Source organism: Strix uralensis, chromosome 3, assembly GCF_047716275.1.
Source record: "Strix uralensis isolate ZFMK-TIS-50842 chromosome 3, bStrUra1, whole genome shotgun sequence".
NCBI lineage: Eukaryota > Metazoa > Chordata > Aves > Strigiformes > Strigidae > Strix > Strix uralensis.
In genome coordinates, this window is record NC_133974.1 from 23,483,745 (window position 1) to 23,508,008 (window position 24,264).

The following is a 24,264-nucleotide window of genomic DNA, read 5'->3' on the forward strand; positions in this document are numbered from 1 at the left end:
TGGAAAAAATGTTTGTGCTCCACTGCACAGATCAACCAACAACTGCTGTTCCCAGGGCTGTGTTGGCAGCTCTGTTGAAATCATCAATAGGGCTGCTGAGCAAGAGAGGAAGCTACCAACAGAAAAGCATGTTCAGTTCAGCTCGACTGAAGGTGTAAAGGAAGGGAAAACTACAAACTTTAAAAAGACCTTCTGAGGAGATAAACTATATTTTATTAGGTTATCTCATACATATGAAAACCTGAGAGCACCAACAAATTATTAAAAATACTAAATATTAATAAATTATTTATAAACTAAGTAACAATAAGAAACTTATTTTTATGAGTTATTCTAAAATAATATTACTTTCCATCATTGGGTTTTATGGAAACCAACCACAGAAAGATAAAATAGCCAACATTCTGTCCTATAAAATGAACACTGTTTTAAAACTTTTCCTATCTGATTAAATTGTAGTAAATAGAAGGATAACTTAATTTCTAAAATTCATAAAAATCATGAGACTAATAACAAAATGCACTGGTGGAACTAATGTCCTTTTGTATTAAGGTCTTAGAAATATTTTATGATCATAAGACACCTTTGATGCAGCTAAACAGCCTGGTACGAGCATTGAAAGATATTGTTCAACATTGGGGTATAAACTGGCATGTAACACTGGAGAACTGTAACTTGCAGAGGGTATTACAAATAGTGGCATAACAGATCTATTAGTGCATAGACACAATAGTGCTTAAAAACTGTGTTCTCATGTTTTAAATGTTCATCTAATATGCAAATATAAGAAGTTATGACATCTTATTTCTAAAAACCCCTAGGTTTGTTTTTGTATTTGACCCTGTTCTCAGATTCTGTAGTCACATCTCATTCCTGCAAATAGCTGTACCTGCAATTCGTAGAGCTGCCTATATTCTATTACAGTAATGTTGTAGAGACTGCCAGAGACTGTCATGTCTTGTGTACTAGGCATTTGGTGTATCTATAGTAAGAGTCTGTACCTGCTCTGATGTGGTCAGTTTAAGATTTGAGTCAACTAAAACTTGCAAATACAGAAATCTTTATGTGGTGTCAATACTCGTATGGACTTTTCTCACAAAGCAGAAGGAAACCCCATATCTCTTCTCCCAGTTTCCTTCCTGTTTCCACAGGTGTGAGGCTTCAATCTTATATTTGCTCAGGGTGCAGATAACTGATTTTTCCACATACAGACTAGCCTCTGGTTATAGGATATATGTACTGCATACTGCATCTCATTCAGTATCTATATGCTTACCTCATAGGTAGAAGACAACTGTCTGTGACTTCTCAGCATTCTAGAGACAATAAAATCTTCCTAAAACTAAAACAATGCTTTTTTAGAGATCAGAAACAAGACATCGATTGAACAGAGTTTTAAGACCTGCTTACATAAGTGTGTCTTGAATCTGCAGGTGTTTACACAAGTAGAATAGAGATAAAAACTTCTTTTCACTTACATTTTAGAAGCAATGAACTTTGGATCAGACAGTTAACATGATAGCCAGTAATAGCCAACATCAAACATAAAATCTGCAGGCAGGTATTGAATAGGGTGTGCTGAGATCTGGACAGAGAGGCAGACAGAGTATTACATTTTCTTAAAAATATGATTTTGAGAGTCTTTAAACAACTTGTGAAATAGACACAGACTTGCCAACTAATCTCGGTGATGGGCGATTAAAATTCTTGGTCAGGAAAATGAAGTCGTGATCTTGCTTTTAGCCAGCAGCCTGTGGTTAAAGCATTCACAGAAGTATGTTGGATTACCAGGCTTAATCCCTTGCCTTGTTTGAGAGGATTTGTACCCATGCTTCCAATTCTCAAGAGATTTCCCTGGCTGCCATAAAATAAGAAGAGAGAGATGGCCAGTGCTTAATTTCTCCTCCTGGTGCCATTCCACTTTGTATAATTAATTAAGTATTCACCAAGGTAGGGACCAGAACACAGCTGACCCATCATTTAAATACTGCCCTAATTACCGGGCTATAGAGTGTCCCTGCTGCCCTTTTTTCCCCTTCATCTGTCTTAGATGCTGTCTGATCTGAACAACAGCAGTGTTTGCAGGAAGAAATGAAAAAGTAATACAGAATAGCCTTATCACATGGCTAGGGTCTCTGGGTAGAGTGATAGCTTTGAATTTTTCGTGGGCTGATATATCAAGTGAGATTGCTGTTTCTTTGCATGAAGTCATGGTAACATGAAAGACATCAGATCTCTATCTCGCCTGTTACGTACGTCTGATCCCACTGAACTCTTAAAGCCCACTGGATTGTTAAATGCTGTGGTAACAGCACCCACATAAAATGGTTTTGTACAAACTTTTGATTTTTTTTTTTAAATTTGTTTTGATATTTGTTGAATCAAATATTCATAACACTGGTAGTATTCATAATATTGGTAATATTGAACTCACCTTCTTACCTTGCAGTAAGTTGTTTTAGAATTTTTATTTTGTAATCCATATCCACGTGATGCCAGTACTAATTTTCCTTTTCACTCAAAACTATTACAAATGCTAGATAATAATTTTAAATAAGACTTGATTAAAATTAATAACATGGCTTAATGCTTAGCCATCTGATAATTGCATGGAAGTTGAGGGCATAAAGATCCAGTTTAAAAAAACAAAACACCTTAGATGCTTGAAATGAAATTAAAGCAAAATTTAAATCTTGAGTCCACAGTTGAGATCCTGAAAATCCCTATTCACCTGTCACTTCAGTATCAGCTATGCTTTATGCATAGATTAATGTATAGCTTGAACATATTTAAGAGAAAGAGCTGTTGAGTTCACTGAATGGTTTTGTCTGTACATTAATCAGTGTGAAAATATAACTGCAGAAGAAAAGATAGCTGCTTGCTCAGCATATCTGCTCTTTGTCCAAATTCATAGCATTTATCCTTCAGAAGAGACAGTAAGAATACACTAGAATTATGCTGGTTTGATCCCTAAAAAGGAAACTCAAGGGTGCTGTGTACTGGATGCTGTTACGACTTGTGCAGTCAGCATAATTTGTGCAACAGAAGTCAGGATACACACATGAGTGCAGCTCCGCTCTGAAGGCTTTGCACTGAACTGCCCACAGTGGTTAAAGCATTCATATGGTATGGGCAGCCTCCATTTAAGAATTTAATTTGAGGATAATGTGGTTGCTAGGAAATGAAAACTTTTCCCAAAGTTTCTTTATTACTAATGGTACATATGAGTCACGAAGAACACAGAGTGATTTTGACATTGCTGGGAAAGTTTGCAGGCTAATAACTAGAAACACTCTTCTCACTTGCAAACTAACATAATGAAAATTATTTTGAAGGCCTGAAACTAAATGTCATTTTTACAAAGATGCTTTTGGAAGAGGGCCACATCCTGAGAATGACTCAGCGAACATTGTATCATGCAGATGGCAGAAGCGATGAGAAGTACTCCAGAGCTGAGGCTTCTCATTGTTGTTGCTGCTGTTACTGTAAAGCAGGAAATTTTGTACCCCTTTACCTAAGCAGATAATTAAAGATGCACTTCTCATTGGGGGAAAAAGAAGTTGTACTTCAGTGCTTGCCTAAAGATGTGTTTACCTTGGTCTCATCTATCAAAATTTAAGTGTTTACTTAGTTGAAACCGGTATCAATACAGTAGACAACTTTTCTGCAGCTTATGCAGGAAGAAAGCTTTAAAATGAGGAAATGGGGCCTTCTTGACATATTTTATCTCAATGTAAAAACAGCTACTTTAACAGATTTTGATATTACTAAAACATAATAGATAGAAATGCAGTCTTTGAGGCTTTATGTTCAGTGAGCACTTACAATAGAAGTAAACTAATATAAAAGTATTAAAATGATTACTGACATATTTAGTATGTCAAATTGTATAAAAGACACAGCAACAACTATTTGAAGAAGTCTGTGTTGCTAGCTCTTAAATTTGGAGAGAAATAATCTACTAATCCTTGTTTCAAAGAGATAGCACGTGAGAGTGACCAGAGTGGTAAGTGGCAGCATGCCGTTTTTACCTGAAGGTCTCTGAATAATTGATTGTGCCACAAACACATCCATAATGTAATTTGGATCTGCTAAATGCAGTCCAGAGAAAACACTGTGGATTATAGGTGGGGGGAAAAATAGGAAAAGTGAACATGTGACACAAAATTAAGTTTTAATTCTTTTTTTTAAAAATTTCCTTGAATCAAGCATCTAGTAGCAGGAAGTCCATTCCATCAATGTGCTCTTAGAGAGTCATCTGATCTCACTAGAGCCTATAGTGAAAATCTTGCTAACTACTTTTCACATGAAAGATGATTCTGTCCTGGTGGGAAGTTGATTCATCTTGAAATAAGTCGTGAGCTCCTTTATTGTTATATATTATATCAGCCATGGCTTTCTTACTGTATTTCCTGTGGAAAGGAAAGGAGTTGTATCAGAACTGCAGTGTGGGATTCCTTGTTTATCAACTAATCCAGATAAAATTTGTTCAGTTAACAAATATAGGAGTGCTGGGGTTTGGTTTTTCCCCTTAATGTTGTATTACCCTTACAAACTTACCCTGGAAGCTAAAATTAAACATATGCAAATCACAGTGTAGCTTAAAGTGGCAACTTGCAGAGATTTGAGCAGTAGGCTTGAGAGATAGTGGTTTTAAAACTGTTTTAAAACAAAGATTACCATTTTGTTGTGTCTAACTTTCTTATTCTTTTCTGTTGAAGATGGGACGTGGAACACGGAACCTCAGAAGATAGTTAAACTGGGGGTTATGCCTGTTAGAAGTCTGCTTGTGATGGAGGAGACCATCTGGGCTGCATGTGGTGGACAAATTTTTATAATCAGCACTGTGACACATTCCATAGAGGTAAACTCTTTTAAAAGCATTGCTCACATACTGTGCTACAAGGTATATAGTGGTGAAATTTTAAACATTAAAATCTGTTTAAGAAGTCTCACAATTCAGGAAGCTTTTAATGAAATATGATTTCAGTTCTGTTAAATTACACTCCCTGCAGTTTGAAATTCTGCCATTTCATTCTCTGCTGATGTCTCATTAGACCTAGGTTTGCTGCCATGTCCCCCCAGGTTTCCATAAGGTGCTTGGAACTCGTAGAGTATGTGGGGCAAGAGGTTTGCTTAAAAATGAGATCTGAGGAAGGGTAGCAAGGAAGTGACTGCCTATAGGAATTGCCTGTTAATTCTGGAAGAAGGTTTAACTAAGAGATGATTATTTCATAATATATTTCTTCAGAGTTTTGCTTCCCAGGGGCCTACAAAAATTTGCTTTGTGTAAGGACATTTGCCAGTGAATAAACATATAAACTCAGCTTTTCTGGAAGGAGAGAGAAGAGTGTTAAGGAATCAAGCTAATATTTGTGACCACATTTTCCAGAAAGTGTTAAGCTCTCAATTCTGGCAAAATTGCAGCCTCCACCAAAAGAATGTCTTAGTGGTCTAAAGTTTGGAGTTGGTGAAACATTAGGAATTAAGCCTCTCCTTCAACCTACAATAGAATTACACTGAGTTGCATGATGTTTACAGCCATGAAGTTCTTCCAAACAGGAGTCGTGATGAGCTCACAGCCGCCTCCTTTGTGTGCTTTTGTTGCTGCTTTTTTGTTTCATTGATGATCGTGGTTTTTCCCAACAATTGTCTATTTGGTACAATTGATTCTGTGACTCATTGTCATGGGTTTGCAGGGAAATAGCCAACATCCTAATTTTCTCTGTCTTTATCTGTGCTTTCTGGGTGATTTTTTTCTTCCAAGTAGATGCTTGGAATATATATTTTCCTACTTTGTTTTTCTTTAAGGCTTGTTTTGTTGATAGTTTGAATGGTATGACGAGGGAAAGATTTTGGAAGAGTGATTTGGATAGATGCCTTAAATTTGTTACCATCACTGAGGGGCAGGGTAGCCTCTAGGATACCTGGTTACTGTCCTACAGACTTTGATGATGAATCTCTGATTCTCACAAAGAAATACATAGCAGCTATAAGAGATCACAACCAGAGTGTTGCTGTGTGAGGTTGTTTTCGTACAACCAGATCTCTGTAAATAAGTTTGGCAATTCTGGCCTGATTCTGTCAGAAATCTCTTCCTAGATCAGGTTGTATGGCTGGAGTTTGGGCGATGCTGTGCTGTTTTGGCACAAGAGAACAAAACCAGAGTTAGACAAGTTTTGAGGATTAAAGAATGCATAAAGCTTACTTTATCAAAATGCAGTATAGCATAATGGATTGCAGTATTGAAAACAGAAGTTAGGAGATAAAATAACAAATATTCTATCCGTATCTCTCAGACATGGTAGTTTCATTTTTCAGTTGTTACTACAAGTTTTCCTATAAAAGCTTCACAGAAGCATTCGCTTCATTTCCAGAGTGCTTTGTAAACTGACACGTCCATTGTATTCATAGCTCAGAATGTTATAGATGCACTGACTTTTATACCTATAATTAATATACAGGGAAGGAATGCTGCAGCAAACAATGTATAAGGAATGGTGCAACTGGAAACAGTGCATATGAGTTGAATAATGTTTTCTCGACACGGGTAGTTTTGTTCAAGAACATGATGATTTTTTCTATGACTGGCTGAGGGTCATTACTCCACACAGATACCCATACCATAGCATGTCATCTTCCTCATAGAATTGTGAACAAGTGATGGTCTTCTGTTGCCTCTTTAGTGGCTCTAAACCACACACAAATACTGACCTTGTTTTCATCACCTTACCAGACTAAACAGCTCACTAATATTTTCGCTATTGCTACCTGCTCAGTTACCTGACTTGTTCTGATAACTTCCTGGGTTTATATTTCCAAGAGTGATCTGCTATGATGTGCATACTGTGTTCATTGGCAATATTGTTTCAATATTATATTATACATGAGCCAATTTAGACTCTGTTTATAGGGAATATTTTAACAATATCAGCAGCTGAATACATCTGAGCTACCTCTTATTGTGTAGGCTTTGCAATATGAAGGGAAATAGCAGCAAGGAAATATTTGCTCTCCCTATAATTCTCTTGTTGAGAGTAGTAGTGATTTGACTCGAGATTTTTTCAATAATATTAATCTTTGCTCTATCAGCAGGAATCCAGGTGTTGCACAGGGCTCAGCTGTTATTTATATCACCATATAATTCAAATTACAGCTGCTTTTGTTCATTTCATTCTACTGTCATGCATAGATATTGTATGCTCTGAATCATATAAGTTATCTACAAAGGACCTGAGTAGTTTTTAAGACCATATTTGTGCAAGCCCATGAGCATTTTCAAGACCATTTTGCAAACTTTGTGAGGCACTCCCTGCTTCACGGGTACCTCATATTTACCTGTCTGTGTATTTGCAAAGTACAAAGTACATTATCCTTGAAAACAATCTCATTCCATGCCTCCTTGCTTTTCTAAGATCCTTATTTAAGCTTTTTTTTAGTAACTATTAGTAAACGAACAGGTTTGGCATCCTATATATTGAGTTTGGATGTTACTCTCTTTTCGTGCTTCTTTTCCCCTCTGATATGGATAACTCTCAATTCACTTGTTTTAATGATATGTTACTGCAATAGAATGTTTTAGGAAATGTCTTTTATGGCACAGTGCCCCAAACGGGCACATTGCCTCAAGCTCCTTGGCAAGGGACATGTGAAAACCTCTTCAACTGCAGTTATATATTAATTACATACTCCGATATTCCTTCTTTGAAGAAGAAATTAGTCCCTAGTCTTGACCTTTTCTGACTGTTGTATTGCTGTTGGATATAGACCTTGATTCCCATAGTGGTCTCTGTGCCTGTAGACCCTTATACTCTACAACGGTGGTATGTGTTTGTTTAAAAACAAAGTCACCAGTTGAATGGCATTCAATCCTGGTTGTTTTGTCTTGTTTTTAATACTTGGCTAACTACATACCAGTTATTTTGAAATGTTCAGCTGAATAAACAAAACAAACGAAAATCCCTATACAGGAGTGTATTTTGCCTGAGTACTGTAACTTCTTTCAAGTAGTAAAAGTAATTTGTTTTACCTTGTGGACAATGGTACCCATTATACATTTCTCATGAAGCTTGAGAAATCGCAGTTCAGTTCTTGGTGCAGCTGTTTGGGGCAAGCGAGCACCCCCTCAAAAGAAAGACTCCAGCTATGCCCCGCACTGCTGAAACAATAGTGAGTTATGTTGGGCTACACTGCTGGGCAGGCGGGCTGCAGCATCCCAAATGTCTTCTGCAGCTCTTGTGTTGCTATAGAGTTTGAACGAGAGAGCCTGAGGGGGAGAGAAGCTGGGCTTTGAATAGAGAGGAATGTAGATATGGAAGGAAAAAGTAAAATGAAGTTCAATTTTATTTATTTTTTTTTAACAAAGGGAGAAAGACATTTTTGTCCTTTTGTATCTGTATTTCTTGTTATGAGAAGAAAAAAAAACTGAAGAAAAGGGCCAGCTATTGGTTTTCAGATAGACATGTAATTGAACCAGATGTCAAAGCTATCCTCTATATGAAAACTTATGCATTTGTAAAAGAATGTACAGGTTTGGGGTATGTTCCTGCTCTATGTTAGAAGACCCTTTGAATGAGAAGAATAGTTCTTTTTTTACATGCTTCTTGTGGCATTGACAGTATTACAGTTTTACTTTAAATGCGTCTACGTGTTTCAGCAGACAGCTGTACGAATGGCAGGACAGACTAAGTGGGAGTATAATGAGTTGGCTGGTAAAAACGGAATGTGACAAAAATGCATATGCAAGTTGTTTACAGTGGCACCAGCAGAATTGTCAGCTGTGGTCAGACCACTCCAGAGAAAATTAATTTCTTACAATCTGCTTCATTTTTCTTCTAATGTCAAACAGTGCAAGTTCCTGATCGGGTCCACTTCAGCGGTCTTGGTTCTGTACCTGAGAAGTTTTCAGAAGTCAGGTGGTCATCAGTGTAGGGATATATGAGTCTGTAAACAGAAGTTACTATTTTTAAATCCTTTTCGCAGTGAAACATGCATGATGAGAATATCAGGAAATTTAGTCATAAGAGCTGTTTCTGGCTTTGAAAGATGTTGTACATGGATGAATTCTTCTATTGAATAAATCTTATGATTTTCAAATTGTGTATATCGTTTGGTAAAGAATGAATGGAGGTTACTTGAGGAAAGCAATGAATATAAATGTGCCTGCCAGAGGTGCTTACCTTGCATTCTGCAGTGTTGTTATTCAAAGAGTCAAAAGGTAATACAGTAACACTCAAAATGTGAACCACTGCCTAATAGCTGAAGAGAAATTTCTCTGTTCATTTATTAAAAATGGAACATTTGAAGAATAGTGTTAACAAATGAAAAGAAAAAAAATAATTTGCCTTATTTCTCCACAGTCAGTTTCTCAGTGGAAAATACTAATTTATGGAATAATAAAGTATGAAAAGAAAATTAAGTGCCTACTAAGTATAATATCAAAAGTTACACTTTGTGAAAGCTTAAACTTCTATTCTTTATCTCAGATCTTAACCTGTTTCTTGAATTTAGATGGTAAAATTGAACAATATATCTATGACCATAATATATTAAAAATATAACTGTCTTAGGCTAAGAGCTTATCCTGAGAAACATGTAATTTTGATTTTGATGCAAAATGACCAAAATGTAACTCTTAATTGTAATGCATGGAAAATTTAAGTGTACATTTACAAGGAGGAAGGGGGGACTTTTGCATTTTTTTCTGTAAATATAATTAAGAGTATACAATATGTAGTGTGAATATTAGAGCAGATATTTACTTCTATATCCCTCAGAGAGAGACTTGTATCCAAGGAACACTTTGTCATTTATTTAGCCAAGGAAGTTTTATGTTTATCAGAATAGCTCTCTCTACTTGATATTAGCTGGCACAACATTAAAAGGGTGTGTTTAGCTTCAGAGACAGGTTACTTACAAGACAAACCTTGAAAAAAAAATCCCTACTTCTTCTTAATGATTAAAGAACTTTACTACAGCTTTATCCTGCATGTTAACAGGGGCATGTAGAGAGGGTTCGGCCTTCATGGAGCCCTGCAGAAGTTGTAACTGTGAAGGCGTTAAGGAAAAAGGTCTATCCTCAAAGTCTTTTATTACTTATCTTCAGAAGGAGGATTTTGGCCTTTCTAATGAGAAGCATCAATATTTTGAAGGACAGGAAAACAAAATAGCTAATCCTTGAGAAGTTCAGAAGTGTCTGAGTCAAAAAGCAAGCCACAGTATCAAGGCTCACATTGTTATGTAAGTAGTTGAGCAAATAATTGTGTATTTATATTCATAAACACTCTACTTTCTAAAGATTGCTTTTTCCTTGATTCTATTATCCTTGTTCTGAAAAGACCCCCTAACAGAACAGAAGAAAAATATTTTTTTATTGTTTAAAGAGGAGTTCTGCTGTAGATAAGTAACATATCACTTCCAGGAACTTCATCTGTGGTAGTTTTCCCAAAGGAGTATCAATAAAGAAATACAAAATCCTTTGAAGTCTGAGCTGTGGTGGGCTTGCCAGCCCCAACCATGCAATATTTTTAATAAATATATTATCTAAGTTACTGTGAAGTTACTTTCATTAGGTAGAACTTTGGCTCAAGAGCTGAGAATCCTTCCATACTAATGATGAAGTATTTTCAAAAAAAAGTAACAGGAAAATTAACGCATCATATGCAGCAGTCAGAACATATCCTGAGCAAAGCAGAGGAAGGCAGCTTTGCCCTTGACACAGCAGACAAAGATACAGTGCCTACACTGAAGAGCTGATACGGCAGGTTGAAGGATGTTGTTCAGCTGCATGTCCCCACAGAGTCCTTGTTTTTCTTACAGAGCCATTTTGAAGCCCATCAAGAGGAAGGGATGGTAATCTCTCACATGGCTGTTGCTGGAGTGGGAATCTGGATTGCCTTCACATCTGGGTCTACGCTTCGCCTGTTCCACACTGAGACACTGAAACACCTCCAGGATATTAACATTGCCACACCTGTTCACAATATGTTGCCAGGTAGCTGAATCATATTGTATGGTAACATTTTTGTTTTGTCTTTATCAGTGTTGTTCTCCAGAGTGTTGTAGATTAGGCCAGAATCAGAAGGTCCATCTTGGACTTTGAGTTTGATAACTGTTTTGTGACTATTTGCTTTATTATATCACAGTCTGTTGCCTGCCTGGATGAACAATGTGTGCAGTGAGCTGGTTGAGTAGCAGGTCTCCTCCTTAGAAGTTAAAATGTAGTTATATAGATAAGCAAGTGGATTCTTCTGTTTAATACTTTTTCTTTTTTTTTTTTTGTGACAGTGAAGCAGTAGGACAATGCAGTCTCCCATGAAAATGTGTTTGCTTTGCAAAGTTTAGCATTTGCTTCTGGAGCTTAGTATCAAAGTACATGATGGAGTCAATTTGCCTAGGATCCGGACCAAAAAACCACTTGCTTAATTTTAGTTACATCAGTAGTCCCAGTGAACTCAGCTGAACCACTCATATGCTGCCATTTCGGAGTTCAGTGTTTTGCTGATTGGAGCTTTAATTTCTTGAATTGAAAGGTTAGTCTTGTAAGTAAAGATGGAACCAGTGGTTGTTAGAATAAACTTTAGCAGATCTTGAAGTGCTTTAAGACAGAGGCTGTTCAATCATCCTCAAATCATCAGTGTCACAGACAGTTGCACTGTCCTGTATCAGTTTTGCAAGTGGGTGGCTAGGACCTCGGCATCAGCAAACACATCAGGTGGAAACTGTGGCAGTGCTATGAGAAGAGGCGGACAGAAAAGTGGTACTGGCATGGCTGAGCACAAGGTGTTCCTGAGGAGACAACCGTTCTTTCTGTCTGTCTCGTGAGCTTCTGCAGTTTTTATGGGCAATGTGTGCCCCAGCTTTATTGCTTCATTTCTACCAGAAGCCAGTTCTTCCTGCACTGAGATGATGTTTATATTCTTACAAGAGTTAGCTATAAATCTTGCATCAAAAATGTTTCACTTCTTCAGTCTCTGTCGTCTTATCGTGTTTTCTTTCAGATGAGATTAGCTTTGCAATGAAGCTCTATTTTAAATTGTGTTCATTTATATCATGTTCTAGACAGGGTGTTTTTTACATGTGGTGTTTGACTGTAGCTCCAACACTGGACAGCAGCAAATCACCTGCCTTTAAATAGGTCATTTGATTGAATTCATCACAGTTACGCAAAGAACTCAAGATCACTTGTAAAAAGATGATTAACTTTTAAGATGTTCTGCTGTTTATAGTGGGGGGGGGAAAAGGGAAGTAGGGACTCCTTTATACATATTTTCTGCATATAAAAATCTTCAAAAATCTAGCTGTAGTGTTCATTGCCATGGTAATAAAATTGCTGATGTAACATACCATCTTTTCTTGTAAAAGAGTTTTTAGCTAATTATATCTCCTTGGTGTCATTCTTACCCACTTTAGTTCCTTTTTTTATCTCAGTGTCTTCACAAAAAACACGCTAGTGAATGGAAATGGAAATTTATTTCAGGAGCAGAACATTATTACAGCAAATGTTCCAAGGGAAAATCCATTCTAAAAATGAAATGAATTTCAATTATTTAGCAGCAGCTCTTGGGCCTGTTTATATGATCCCAATAATGCTGCAACAACAGAGGCTAAAAGACAGAGGAGTAGGAGGTTTACATAATAAAGTAGCAGTAAGGACCTTTTGGAACTAAAAGCAGCTGAAGCATAAATCAAGCTCTGTGTAGTATATACTGAGATTAAGAAAGAAAAAAATAAAGTGAAACAGAAGAAGAGTGAAATAGCTGTGTATTTGGAAAATATCCATTTGCCTTTACTGAGGATTTTTAGGACTTTTAGTTTTAAAGGAAACAGCTCTATTAGTTTTCTGAAATCCAGCAGGAGTTCCTTAATATGCAAAAATAACAGATAAGTAAAAATTCAACTGGTATTGAAACGAGACAGAAGAAATTGGTGTCAAAATGTTGCTAAGAGTCTTAAGAAGAGAGATTAAAAAGGCAAGATCTTGATATAACTTCAAAGAAGCTAGACTTCTTTTCCCAAAATTTTAGTAGGAACAACAATATGTAATAGGCTACCTGGAGATGTCATCTGTGTCTTTGTTTAAAGCAATGTAAATGAGGGGAATGTCACTCCATGAAGTTAATGAAAATATTTTGTTGTTATACTGTAGAAGTAAAAGAAAAATTTACTGTCATGGTCAGGAATGATTACTGTGAGTTACAGTGCTGTGTTTAAAGGATAGCTGTAGTAACTAATTAAGACAGCGAAGTAGGAGGTTCTCACCTTCATAACCAGTACTCATAGCATTAGATTTTCACAATTTTGTTCTTAGGAGAAGACGACTTTATCACTGTCTGATGTCCTTGTAAAGGATGTGCCTCATTTGCTTTGAGGAAGACATGCAAGCACAACACACAGGACAGAATCAGAGAGGAACGAAGTGTAAGGGAAATGGCACAGGAGATGATTGTTCTTACGATTCGGCAAAGTTCAGTGATGTAAAAAAGCAGACTGTGTCTGACAGAATATTTTATCTGCTGGATGTAACTTTTTAAATCTATGGCAGTCGACTTATGAGAATGGAGCTGGGAGGGCTCTTGCTTTCTGGTGTTATGAGAACTTTGTGTGTAGGAATGCAGGACTGGAAATTAAATCAGGGTCATGGAGGCAACCATGGGATAGACATTCAGTCCAGAGTGGCCCTCAGTACCTTTACTTCACTCCTCATCAGAACTAATTCTTATTAACGTATAACAAGCTTGTGTTCTATAATAAAACACCAAAAAAGCACAAATGCCATGTGAGAAAGGAAGAGAATGGTTGAGAGGAAGAGCATCATCATTGTTATAGGTCCAGGTAACTGTTTAATTTCACTATCTATAAAATCACAGTACAGCTGGATTACTTAGAAGTGACCCAAGCACAGCTCTGTTAGCTGAGCAGAGGGCATACTGAGCAGCAGAAAAAAAAAAAAGCTAGTAACATTTGAAGACAAATGTAAACAATTCACTAGTGCAATGTACTTCATTTGTACAGAAAGTTTATGCTTAGTATTTGTGATCTGTAGTTGAAATCTCAATGAAGGCAGCTTTTCTCCAGCCTTTTTCTCAGCTCACACACACAAAAAAATCATACTGTACATGAATAGACAGTCCACTTGCTTTTTCATAGTCACATTCAATGTTTAATTATTTAAGAATATCCTTAAACATGTTTTTCCTTTCAGCTCTAAAAGAGTTTGTCCTTTTAAAGAGATTACTGTGACCTTGATACATGTAATTTCATTGCTTATATGGACCGTGACAGTTATCTGTTTAACAAAGGGATGATTTCTGCTTAAGTTGCTGTATTCTGTTTGTATCCATATATCCTGTAATGTCATGTGTGTTTCCCGAAAACAGACGAGAAAAGCAAAGTAAAAAAAAAAAAAAAAAAAAAAAAAATCACTTCCTCTCTGTGCAAAACAAACTATAATTTGAGGCTTACAGCTTTCTTTTGTATCCACCCCACCAGGTGTCAAACCATAAAATGCAGTTTTTTAATGATTTTACTGCTGGGAAATGATAAACAGGTTGGGGGAAACTTTAGGTCAGCCCAATAGATCTGTCCAGTGGGCTTGTTTTTATGTAGTAAGGGCAGCATGGTCATGTAAGAGGGTATGCACTGGTATGCCCTTGCACCTACCTGGGGTTGACTTCAGAAAATCTATGTGGGAACATGTGAGGATTTACCCAGGTCTGGTGGTCGTTGTAACTGAGACCTGAGAAAGGTGAATATGGTGCAGAACATAGGCAATAAAGCCATTTGTCCATCGATAAGCTTAATTGCTGTCTTCAGTTCTTCATAAAGTCAAGGTCTTGGTCAGATAATTTTACAGGTTTTAACAGTTCTGTATGAATTAGGACAGTGTGACTTAGAAGTTGTCATTTAAAGATAAGAGTGATTGGTTTTGACATTTATGTTTATAATTTTCCCTTCTTGTTCATTTCTGTGCTTACTGCGTAACCCATTCTAGAAAATTGGTTTTACTTTTTTTTTTCTCTGAATTTGAAATATATCACAATAAAAAGTTACAAAATAACAAATAAAAGTATGATTTCAAACCTTGGCTAGCAGATAATATTTTAAATTAGTGTTTTAATTGTTTTGGTTTTTTAAATCTATATATAACTTTTTTAGTTGTTATATGCTATTGCAAAGTATATTTTCAGATGCAAATGCTTCCTGCTTTTCCAAGACTTCAAAGCAAGAGGTTGTCCTTTTGGTCTCACTATAGATGGCTCATGCTTAAGGTTGTTGCTCATTCTAAGTTGTTGGCTGATAATTTGCTGTTTTCACCTATGGAAACAGTAATGCATATTACCAGTTTTCCCTGGTAAAAATTACTGGTTAGAAGTTGCTTCAGGGTTGGAGTATGAAATCATCCATGTTATTTTACATTTGAAATGCTTAAAAAAATCATTAAAGATCTATTGTCTAAAAATGTGTCTTGCTTCTGCAAGGGGTTTGAGAGGCAAAAGTACAATTGGAGTTTTTGATAATTTTAAAAGTTTAAAAATTGTACTTAAGTATTTCTGTATGCAAAACCAGTTTTAAGTGAAGTGGAGTAAGGTTAAACTAACCGGCAGTTACCTTGCACTTGCTGTGGCACTGGCTCTGGGAGAGGATTCGCATGTCATACATAACTCGAATGAGCCTGAGCTCTAAATCACAAAATTGAAGTTTTGAAAACTAATACACAGAGGTGTTTGGACATCACCATTTGAACTTCTTTTGTGCTGAAGGAGTGCCTTTGTGTGCTTTGTTTTGGAAACTAAATTAATCCCATTAATGTCTCAAAAACCCAAACCAAAAAAACAATGCACCAAAACAAAGCCAACCAAACAAAAAAACACCATCAAAAGAGCAAACTCCAAGCTTCAAAAGGCTTCTAATTTATCTATAGGCATAGACCATCCATGCTTATCTAGCAGAAGAGGAATGATGCAATCCTACCAGCATAAACACCTATAGTTTATGGAAAACAACTGGTGTCTCTGAAGGGTCTGCATGAGTAGATGGAGCCTCTTCACCTTACTCATGCTTGTTACCCCTGCTGAGGGTGACCTAATCATCATGCCTTTAGGGTATTCTAGAATGTGCTTTTGGGTAGACAGAGTTGGGACTCCAGCTCTGGCCCTACATGTGCCTTGTACCACACAGCATTGCTGGGTTAATACTTTGGTTTTGTAAAGTTCTGTAAGGAAAGACCTGAACTGTGGTCCGCCTCCTGCTTTCCAGTTGAGTGCTTTGGGCTACAGCCAAGCTGCTCCTTCACTGCTTTATCACTGGCTCTGTGATTCATATATTCGTGGATGTAAATTGGCTCAGCTTCAAGAGATGAGGTGGAAAATGCATTCATTTGTGATGTACCATAATTAAGGTCCTTTTCCAAAGTGTGGAACACAGGGGTTCATCCAGATTATATCAGATGTGGAATCCAAATTCCCTACTTACTGATGAAGTGATTAACAACTTGAGAGCTGTGATGAAGATGGGAATGACTGCTCTCTTGCATGTAAAGTTAATCATAAATCCAGGAACATGTAGGTTTTGGACCCAGAGGATTCCAGCAAGGTTTAAATGCTCCTCCACGTAAACTTGAGCCATGACAAAAGTTTGGGCAAGCCTTAGTTTCCGTTTCTGAAACTTGTCAATGCCATCTGAAACTGCATCATTTTCATCTGAATCAAACCTGTTTAGTAAGCATTGCAACCAAAACCGACTTTGTTTTCATTAGAAAAATAAAAATCCCATAAATAATATGTTGTAGAAAATCATAGATTAATTTTGATTGGAAATTACTCTGGAGGTCATCTTGTCCATCTTTCCTGAAGCAGGCCTGATTAAATCTGGTTGTTCAAGGACTTGTCCACCCAAATTTGTAATATCTTTGGATTCCACAACCTCTCTGAGCAACCTCTTGCAGCGTTTGACCACCCTTACAATGAAGAAGCTTTTCCCAACTTCCAATCCAAATTTCCCATGTTCCAGATTTGATCCATTGTGTCTCATCCTATCGCTGTGCACATCTGAAGAGAGTCTGACTCTGTCTTCTCTGCACCCTCGAGGGTGGGTGAAGACAGCACTTCTTTTAACCTCTCTTTGTACGCTATCTGATTATCTTGGTCACCTTCCATTGGACTTGTTCCAGTATGCCAATGCCATTCTTGTACGGGGGGACCCAAACTCAGACAGCGGGACACAGCACTTCTGATACAGTTTCACAGAGTAAAAACTAGGAGAAAATGTAGTCATGAACAGGTTTGAGGCTTGAGTATAGTGTGTTATAGCAACGTATTATTGAGTATTGTGAAGTGAAATGCCTTTCAGTTTTAATATTGAGAATATGCAAACATAGTCTATTTGTAAAAGCATATTTGTAAAGATAATCTATGTCTACTTTTAGATACTGTTGTTTAGAGATTTAGGACAGAAGGTTTCAGAAGTTCAATAGTATTTAAATTGTCATGTATGTACAGTTTAATACCACAATCCAGCAAAATATTTGCCTTTGCGATGAATGCTTTGCTGAATGAGATGGTACAGCTGATTGTGTTTGCCTGAAGTTACTTTGATCTAGGCAAAGATCATCACTTGTAAGTAACAAAGCACTTCCTAAACTTTGCAGGGCAGCAGCGTGTTTCTGTGACCAGCCTCCTGGTGTGCCATGGTTTATTGCTGGTTGGAACAAACCTGGGTATAATAGTAGCATTACCAGTGCCACGCTTGCAGGGAATTCCCAAAGTAACTGGTGAGTGAAATTTTTCAAACAGATCGAGTACAATGGTTTTATACTTAAGATTTCATTTCTCTTCTGTCAGTAGCTTAAGTGAACCTGTCAAACTATCTGTATTGTTTAGATATATATCAGAGCTTTGTGATGAAATTATATTTGTTGTTCTTCCCGAGCTTTACAGTATATCCAGATACTTGTCTAGTTTTGTCTCAGTCGTTTGAGTTGGGACAACTGTTTTTCTTTAGGGCATAGGAATAGGATAGGCATTAATCCTGTTGAAGTACAGTCAAATATATGGGGATGAGAAAAGAATGCAAACAATCTTTCTTCCAGATTTAGGGAAAATAGATGCATTAGGTTTAGAGACATAGATACCTAAAATCTAATATGTTGTCTGACTAGTTATTCAGTAAATTGGTTTTGTGCCCTTTCTCTCCAAATGGGAGACTTGGAATGCTCAAGAGATTATATTTCATTTTTTTGATAATGATCAAGATTTTTGCATTTTGGGAGAAATGTATTTATTGAGTTACTTTCATACTACCCCATTTGAAGTACAAATGCGTGAATGCTGCTGTATCACTTTGCAAATGTTTAAGCTACTAGCAGAAACAAGATTTTAAAAATGTGTTTAATAGGGGCTTTGCCATGCTATGTTTTGGGTTCAGAATTCTGCTCGAGCTTCTGCACAGTGGAGGGAAGCTGGCAGATTTTATGAGGCAAGCTGTTTGCAACTTCCTTCAGGGGAATAAAAAAAGCTTATGTAACGGCAAAATGAAAATGAAATCCTCTGTGTTCAGCAAAATACGCAGCAATAATCCAGTATGACACAGGGTAAATGCTTCTTAAAAAAGTGGAACCTGTGATAGGTGAAAATAAATGCAATGCAAAAAAAATCCATAGTAGCAGAATCAAAAAATCTCTCACGTTATGCTTCCATTTTCTGTTTTGATTTTTGTGGTTTATGTCATCTGTATGTTCTTGCATTTATTTTGGGTCAAGATTTGTCAGATTTCACAGATCTATCAACATTACATTTAGAGATTTATTTTTATAGTCTTTAATCCCCTATTTGGAGTTTGAACTGAAAAATTGTGACTTCTTCCAGTTGTGCTTCCAATAATGATAATTCATCTTTATATCATTGCACTTTCTGTAAAAGCAGAATATGTTTTATTATAACCTGGAATGCATTAGGGAGCTAGGGATGGACAGAGTGATTTGTAGGGTTGCGGGTTTTTCCCCTTGATAGCCTAGCTCTTTTCCATATTGTAGCTGATTTTGCAGAATCCTACTCTTTTTTTTTTTTCCCCCTTGTTTTTTTGCTGTAAAAGCCTCATATACTGATATTGCTATAGCTTCTGAAATAGGCTGTATTCAATTTGTTTTTCATAATTTCTAATGATTTGCACAGTGTAAATCTTCCTTGTACCGCCAACATCCCAGTATTTAAATACTTTTAAAAAAAAAAGAAAAAAGTAATAATTGTTCAGTCATTTCCTTATGAATCTGCTGTGCTAACTATACAACCATTCAGAAGGATGAGTTTTAGTTCCTGCTGTATAGTGTGGAGGGGTCTGTTACAATAAAACAGATGTTCTTATGCTGTTTTGGAGAGGTACAGAGGTACAATAGCATTAGTTGAAAACCACATATTTCGTTTGTGGATTACTGGAGAAAACTCACAGTGTTTACATTTGTGTCAATGCCAACAAAAAGAAGTTAGCAGCATTTCTGTACTCATGCTGTTGTGAGAACAGAGCACAAAAGTAAGTCAACTAAAATTCATAATGCCATGTTTCAGCTGATTTATTAGTACAGTTCTAAGACACTTGTGGTACAATAGATTTTTTTTTTTTTGGTACATTTTTTCTGTAAATTGCGTACACACAAGGTGAAAGACAGACTGGATGCATGTAATAGGGTTTTAGGAGTTATGCTTTTCTGAGTAAATTTCATGAACTAATTATGGTAGAACACTGGTAAAACAGAGTTCTTTAATTGTCTTTTCCTTTTGGCTCCAGGAAGAGGAATGGTGTCATATCATGCACACAATGGCCCAGTCAAGTTTCTTGTAATGGCTACATCTATAAACAAGAAGAACAGAAACAAATTGAGGAACAGCCTGCCTCCTGGCTCAGAACCGAAAGAAGATGACCAAAAGAATATTCAGCACAGTGAAAGACCAGGCTCTTCACTTGGTAACACCCATGAGGCTGCAGTTTGGCTGGGGGGTTCAGTAGGATCCATTGCACAAAAAAGTGACTTGTCGTCATCTTCTGGTTCCCTTACTTTGTCTCACGGATCAAGTTCCCTAGAACATAGGCCAGAGGACAGCAACATTTATGAGCTTTTGAAGGATCAAAATATCTCATTTAAAAGTAAAAGACAGAGATCCAGAAAAATGAAAGCAAGTTCAGTATTAGTCATTTCTGGTGGCCAAGGACACAGAAGAGTGAACAAGAAGACCAAACAGCAGCGGCAAGATGAACTAGTGTCTTCAGTGATGGTCTGGCAAATCCCACTATTAAATATCTAACTGAACTACATCCAAGATACTTTCTGCTATTAAAAAAGTCTGATATCCTTTTACAGCAAATGCCAGCTTAGGACCCAAATGGATAGACTGTATACACCTGGGAGCAATTTCAGTAGGCTTTGATCACAGGATTAAGGGTTGCACGACAGTCTTCACATACTAAGAACATTCTGCAGTGTCAGGGTGTTGAAAAATGTTTAGCCCTTGATGCTGTCTTTGATACTTAGAACAAAAAGGATCTTTTAGACACTTTTAAATGGTTTTAAAATCTCTACTTTATTTATATTCACATTTATAAATACCATAATTATGTTCTATAGCACTTAGGGAAGGCAAGAAACACATGCCGTGTCTCATGCTGGTTTTTGCTTATGTAAATCAGCTGTTGTTTCTTTTTCCAAAGTGACATATTGCATGGACTGTAGATTTTAACAAATTAGCAAATATTTTAAAACAATAAATAGTCTAATGTAAGCTAATATTAATTTGGTAATTACTACAATAGTTTGTAACATCATTCCACAAGCCAGAGTTTGGTCTGGGTAAAAGCAGTTATATTAATTGATGGGTATTTGTTTATTTCAACATAGAAAATAGATTTTATTATTATTTCTAATGCTCAGTATTATTAAAAATGTTGCAGTAAAGAAAGCTCATTAATTTTCTTGGTAGGTGCAATGTGTCTGTGACTCGCCTTCATTATACAGAGAAAGCTGGAAAGACGCTATGGCTTAGGGCAAATAGAAAATACAGATACAGGACAGCTGTGCATGGTAGTGCTGCTGACACATTCTGCCCCTGGCAACTCATTATCAAAGCTAGACATGGACTATGCCATTTTTAAGGAGGCACATCCAGTAAATTACTAACGAAATTATTAATTAAATCATTAATTGGGAAGAAATATACTAATATTGGAATATCTATAGGGAATGCAGGTAATCACTGTGGGTATAGGTCCTACATAAGTTGATTTGTGCTATGTCCTTAGGCAAACACCTATCAAATAATGTCACAGCATAACAGCAACAGCAGAGATATGGTCATATCTGAGTGGCGGTCACCTCTTTTCACCCAGAGTTTCAACAAAGCATGATCATGTAAATGGGTATTGTGAAAATAGCACGCACAGCTTCATTCACTCATTTGGGCAAGCCGTTGCTTTGGTAGTGTTAGAGGGTTGAATTCTAAATAGAGACCTAATCATTGTTTCTTAATGAATTGATGTATTTCCAGAGGAAACATTGAATTTGGGATTCCTACTGAAATTGCTTTTTTGCACTAGCCTCTGAACATGTGAAATACAGGACAAAGCCTTCAGCTCAGAAAGATGTTGCCAAAAATGGTGATGAGACACATCCTTCAGTCATAATGTGTTTAATACAGATAACATGTTGAATGGAATCACTGACAACATCCTTTTCCTTCGTCAGTAAATTGAAAAATACAGAGAAATTAGGATGATTAAGTTTCAGTTGAATATGTTAAGAACCTCTACTACTGTCCATCAGTGCAGTAAAATGAAAATTAAATATATCTGAAGCAGAACGTCTGTCAGATGTATGCATTGACTTAGATTCAAGTAAAACTTTTGGCTACTTTGGTACCATTACTATCCCAGTAATGTGGTGATTTGCTCTGAAATTATTTCTGCTACTTCTAATACGAACTCCTTTATTCTACCATGTTTTGTTTCAATCTGCCTAGGTTAAATCAACATGAACCGTAACTACAGTGTTTCCCAGCATATGACATTTCAAGGGAAACAGTACTAGAGACTGAATTATTTTGTTCGATACAAGATGCAGGTTGTTGTTTTTTTTTTTTTCAAAATAGTAGAGTTTTTTAAAAAATGTTGCTGAAATTTATTTTCTTTATTTTGCAGCAGATTTGTGTATCTCTTAAATTCTCAGTCTGTCTGCTCTGAAAAGCAAACCTGTATCAAGGTGACCCCAAAAACGGTGAGTGGGCTGACTTACCAAGCTTGATGGAGCACCAGAGTAACGTCAGGTCTTCCTTGCCACCTGACACCAAGAATGCGGGACAGAGGGAATGCCAGTGCAGCAGTCTTTGCCTGCTGGGTGGCACCAAAATAGGCATTTCAGAAATCAGATATGCACCCTGATTTCTTTTCAGAGGTTTTGCCCACATTCTACATCCTGATCAGAATAGGATTCTTGAGCCCTAATAGCACGGACTTCAGTGAGTCACAAAGGACACTTGTTACAGACGGGATTGTAGGCGTAGGGTCTTCATTACTGTTTTGTGATTTTATTCTGTGTCTTTCACTGTGTATCTTGCAACTGTAGTTGGGTGTTGTCAGTGTTGGCATGGGCTTAGTGTTGGCATGAGTCCTAATTTAAAAAAAAAAAAAAAAAAAAAAAAAGCAGAGTGCCTCTAAGCCAGGAAGCTGGCAACATTTTCCCAAACTTTTCCTCTTCTCCCTGGCCTACTGCCTGGGCTTGCCTGGCTTGAGGGATCAAGGCCAGTTGCATCTTCTACACTCTTCCATAGCTATGGCCCTGGGAGCTGCTCTTTGCCCACTGTGTGGAAGTACTACATTGTACAGTTTAATGTATGTATATTGAAAAACAAGTTAAAGATTCTTCTGTGTATAAAGCATATATAATCTAGTATCCATTTGCTACACTGCAGTAAAAAGACCACAGGTTTTATTCTGCATGCTCCTTGGGTGTGGGATTCCATGTACATGCCTTTGGGACTGGAGGATCATGTCCACTCTATCATGGATCTTTATCACTAGCACAGTAAGCAGAGTCCACCAGACATTCAACTGGAAATCCATGCATGGCGTTATTACAGGGTCTGCTAGCAGTAATGCATGAGAATTTTAAAGTGAAATTCATCCTATCTTCCAGCTGAAATGTAATTCTCTTCATTTTTTTCAATAAAACAGTAGAAACAAAGTACAGATCTGCTCTTCTGAAAGTACACTGGAGTTTTGCCAGTGACTTCAGTAAGAACAGAAGTGGGTCCCTCATTTACATTGTACTGTTTTGAAAATACGTATTTATCTTACTAAGCTGTAAAGCAGAAGAGAAGCTGTATGTCTGTCTTTAAAAATACACATTGTCATGAACTAGATGTTTAGTAACTAACTGAGCACAAGGTGCAATGTTTGTTTTCTGATATGCAGCTAACTGATATTACCTTACTATGAAAACAGGCAGGAACCAAAGTTTCTCTTACAGCTGGCAAATAGTCTTTATAGCTGTTGTGGACTGTGCTGCTAGGTAGGTTGGATTTTGCTTTCTGATACAGCTTTTCTAGATTAATAGAAGTTATCGAAAATATTAGGAAAAGAAAGGAGCAAGTGTAACCACTATGCTTTATTCTATATATGTTTTCTAACACATAGTAGTGTCTTTTATAACGAGCCATAAAACTTGTGTATTTATGTTCAAAGTATAAACTGAGAAAAATGTTTAATAAAAAATGTGTTAAAAATTAACTTCAGAAGTACATTTCTTGTGTTGTCATTTTAACCATAAGGTTAGAATTTGTGGCATGCACTAATGAATAACATATATTAATGGACTCATGAAAGGGAAGGTAGGATATGTGACTAGGACCACTAAGTTGTATATTTTTTTAGTTTTATAGTTTCTAAAATTTAAACACCAGCAAATGCAATTTCTGAAAATGATGCAGTCTCTTATAATAATTTTGATCCCCGTATCAATGGACTCAGATAGTGTCTAAGCAGTTAAATTTCTACTATGCTGTCTACATGGAATATACATTAGCACTTGGGCAGCATGCGTGATGTGTAAAAATGAGAAGCATTAATATTCAAAATGAGTATTGCAGAGCAAAAGCATTAACAGAGGCAATTAATTTTCAGTTGCTAACTGGCAATTCATTTTAATTAATCTGGATAATAAAGGATATATACAGAATCCCATGATCGTGTTTAAATACTGAGACTTGTATTCATTAGACTCAGCAA

General features: G+C 36.7%; 1 protein-coding gene across 8 annotated transcripts in view; it reads left to right on the plus strand.

Moving 5' to 3' along the window:
* The window catches only part of ARHGEF10 (Rho guanine nucleotide exchange factor 10), a 116,846-nt gene extending 93,080 nt beyond the window's left edge, over positions 1-23,766 (plus strand). For all 8 annotated transcript variants that reach the window (XM_074861676.1, XM_074861680.1, XM_074861682.1 and 5 more), the window contains 4 exons: positions 4,722-4,864; positions 10,819-10,993; positions 17,648-17,770; positions 19,780-23,766. In XM_074861676.1, coding sequence (XP_074717777.1) covers positions 4,722-4,864; positions 10,819-10,993; positions 17,648-17,770; positions 19,780-20,294 — 956 coding nt within the window. In that variant the 3' untranslated portion in view covers positions 20,295-23,766. The remainder of the gene's footprint in view (positions 1-4,721; positions 4,865-10,818; positions 10,994-17,647; positions 17,771-19,779) is intronic.
* Positions 23,767-24,264: the final 498 nt, after the last annotated feature.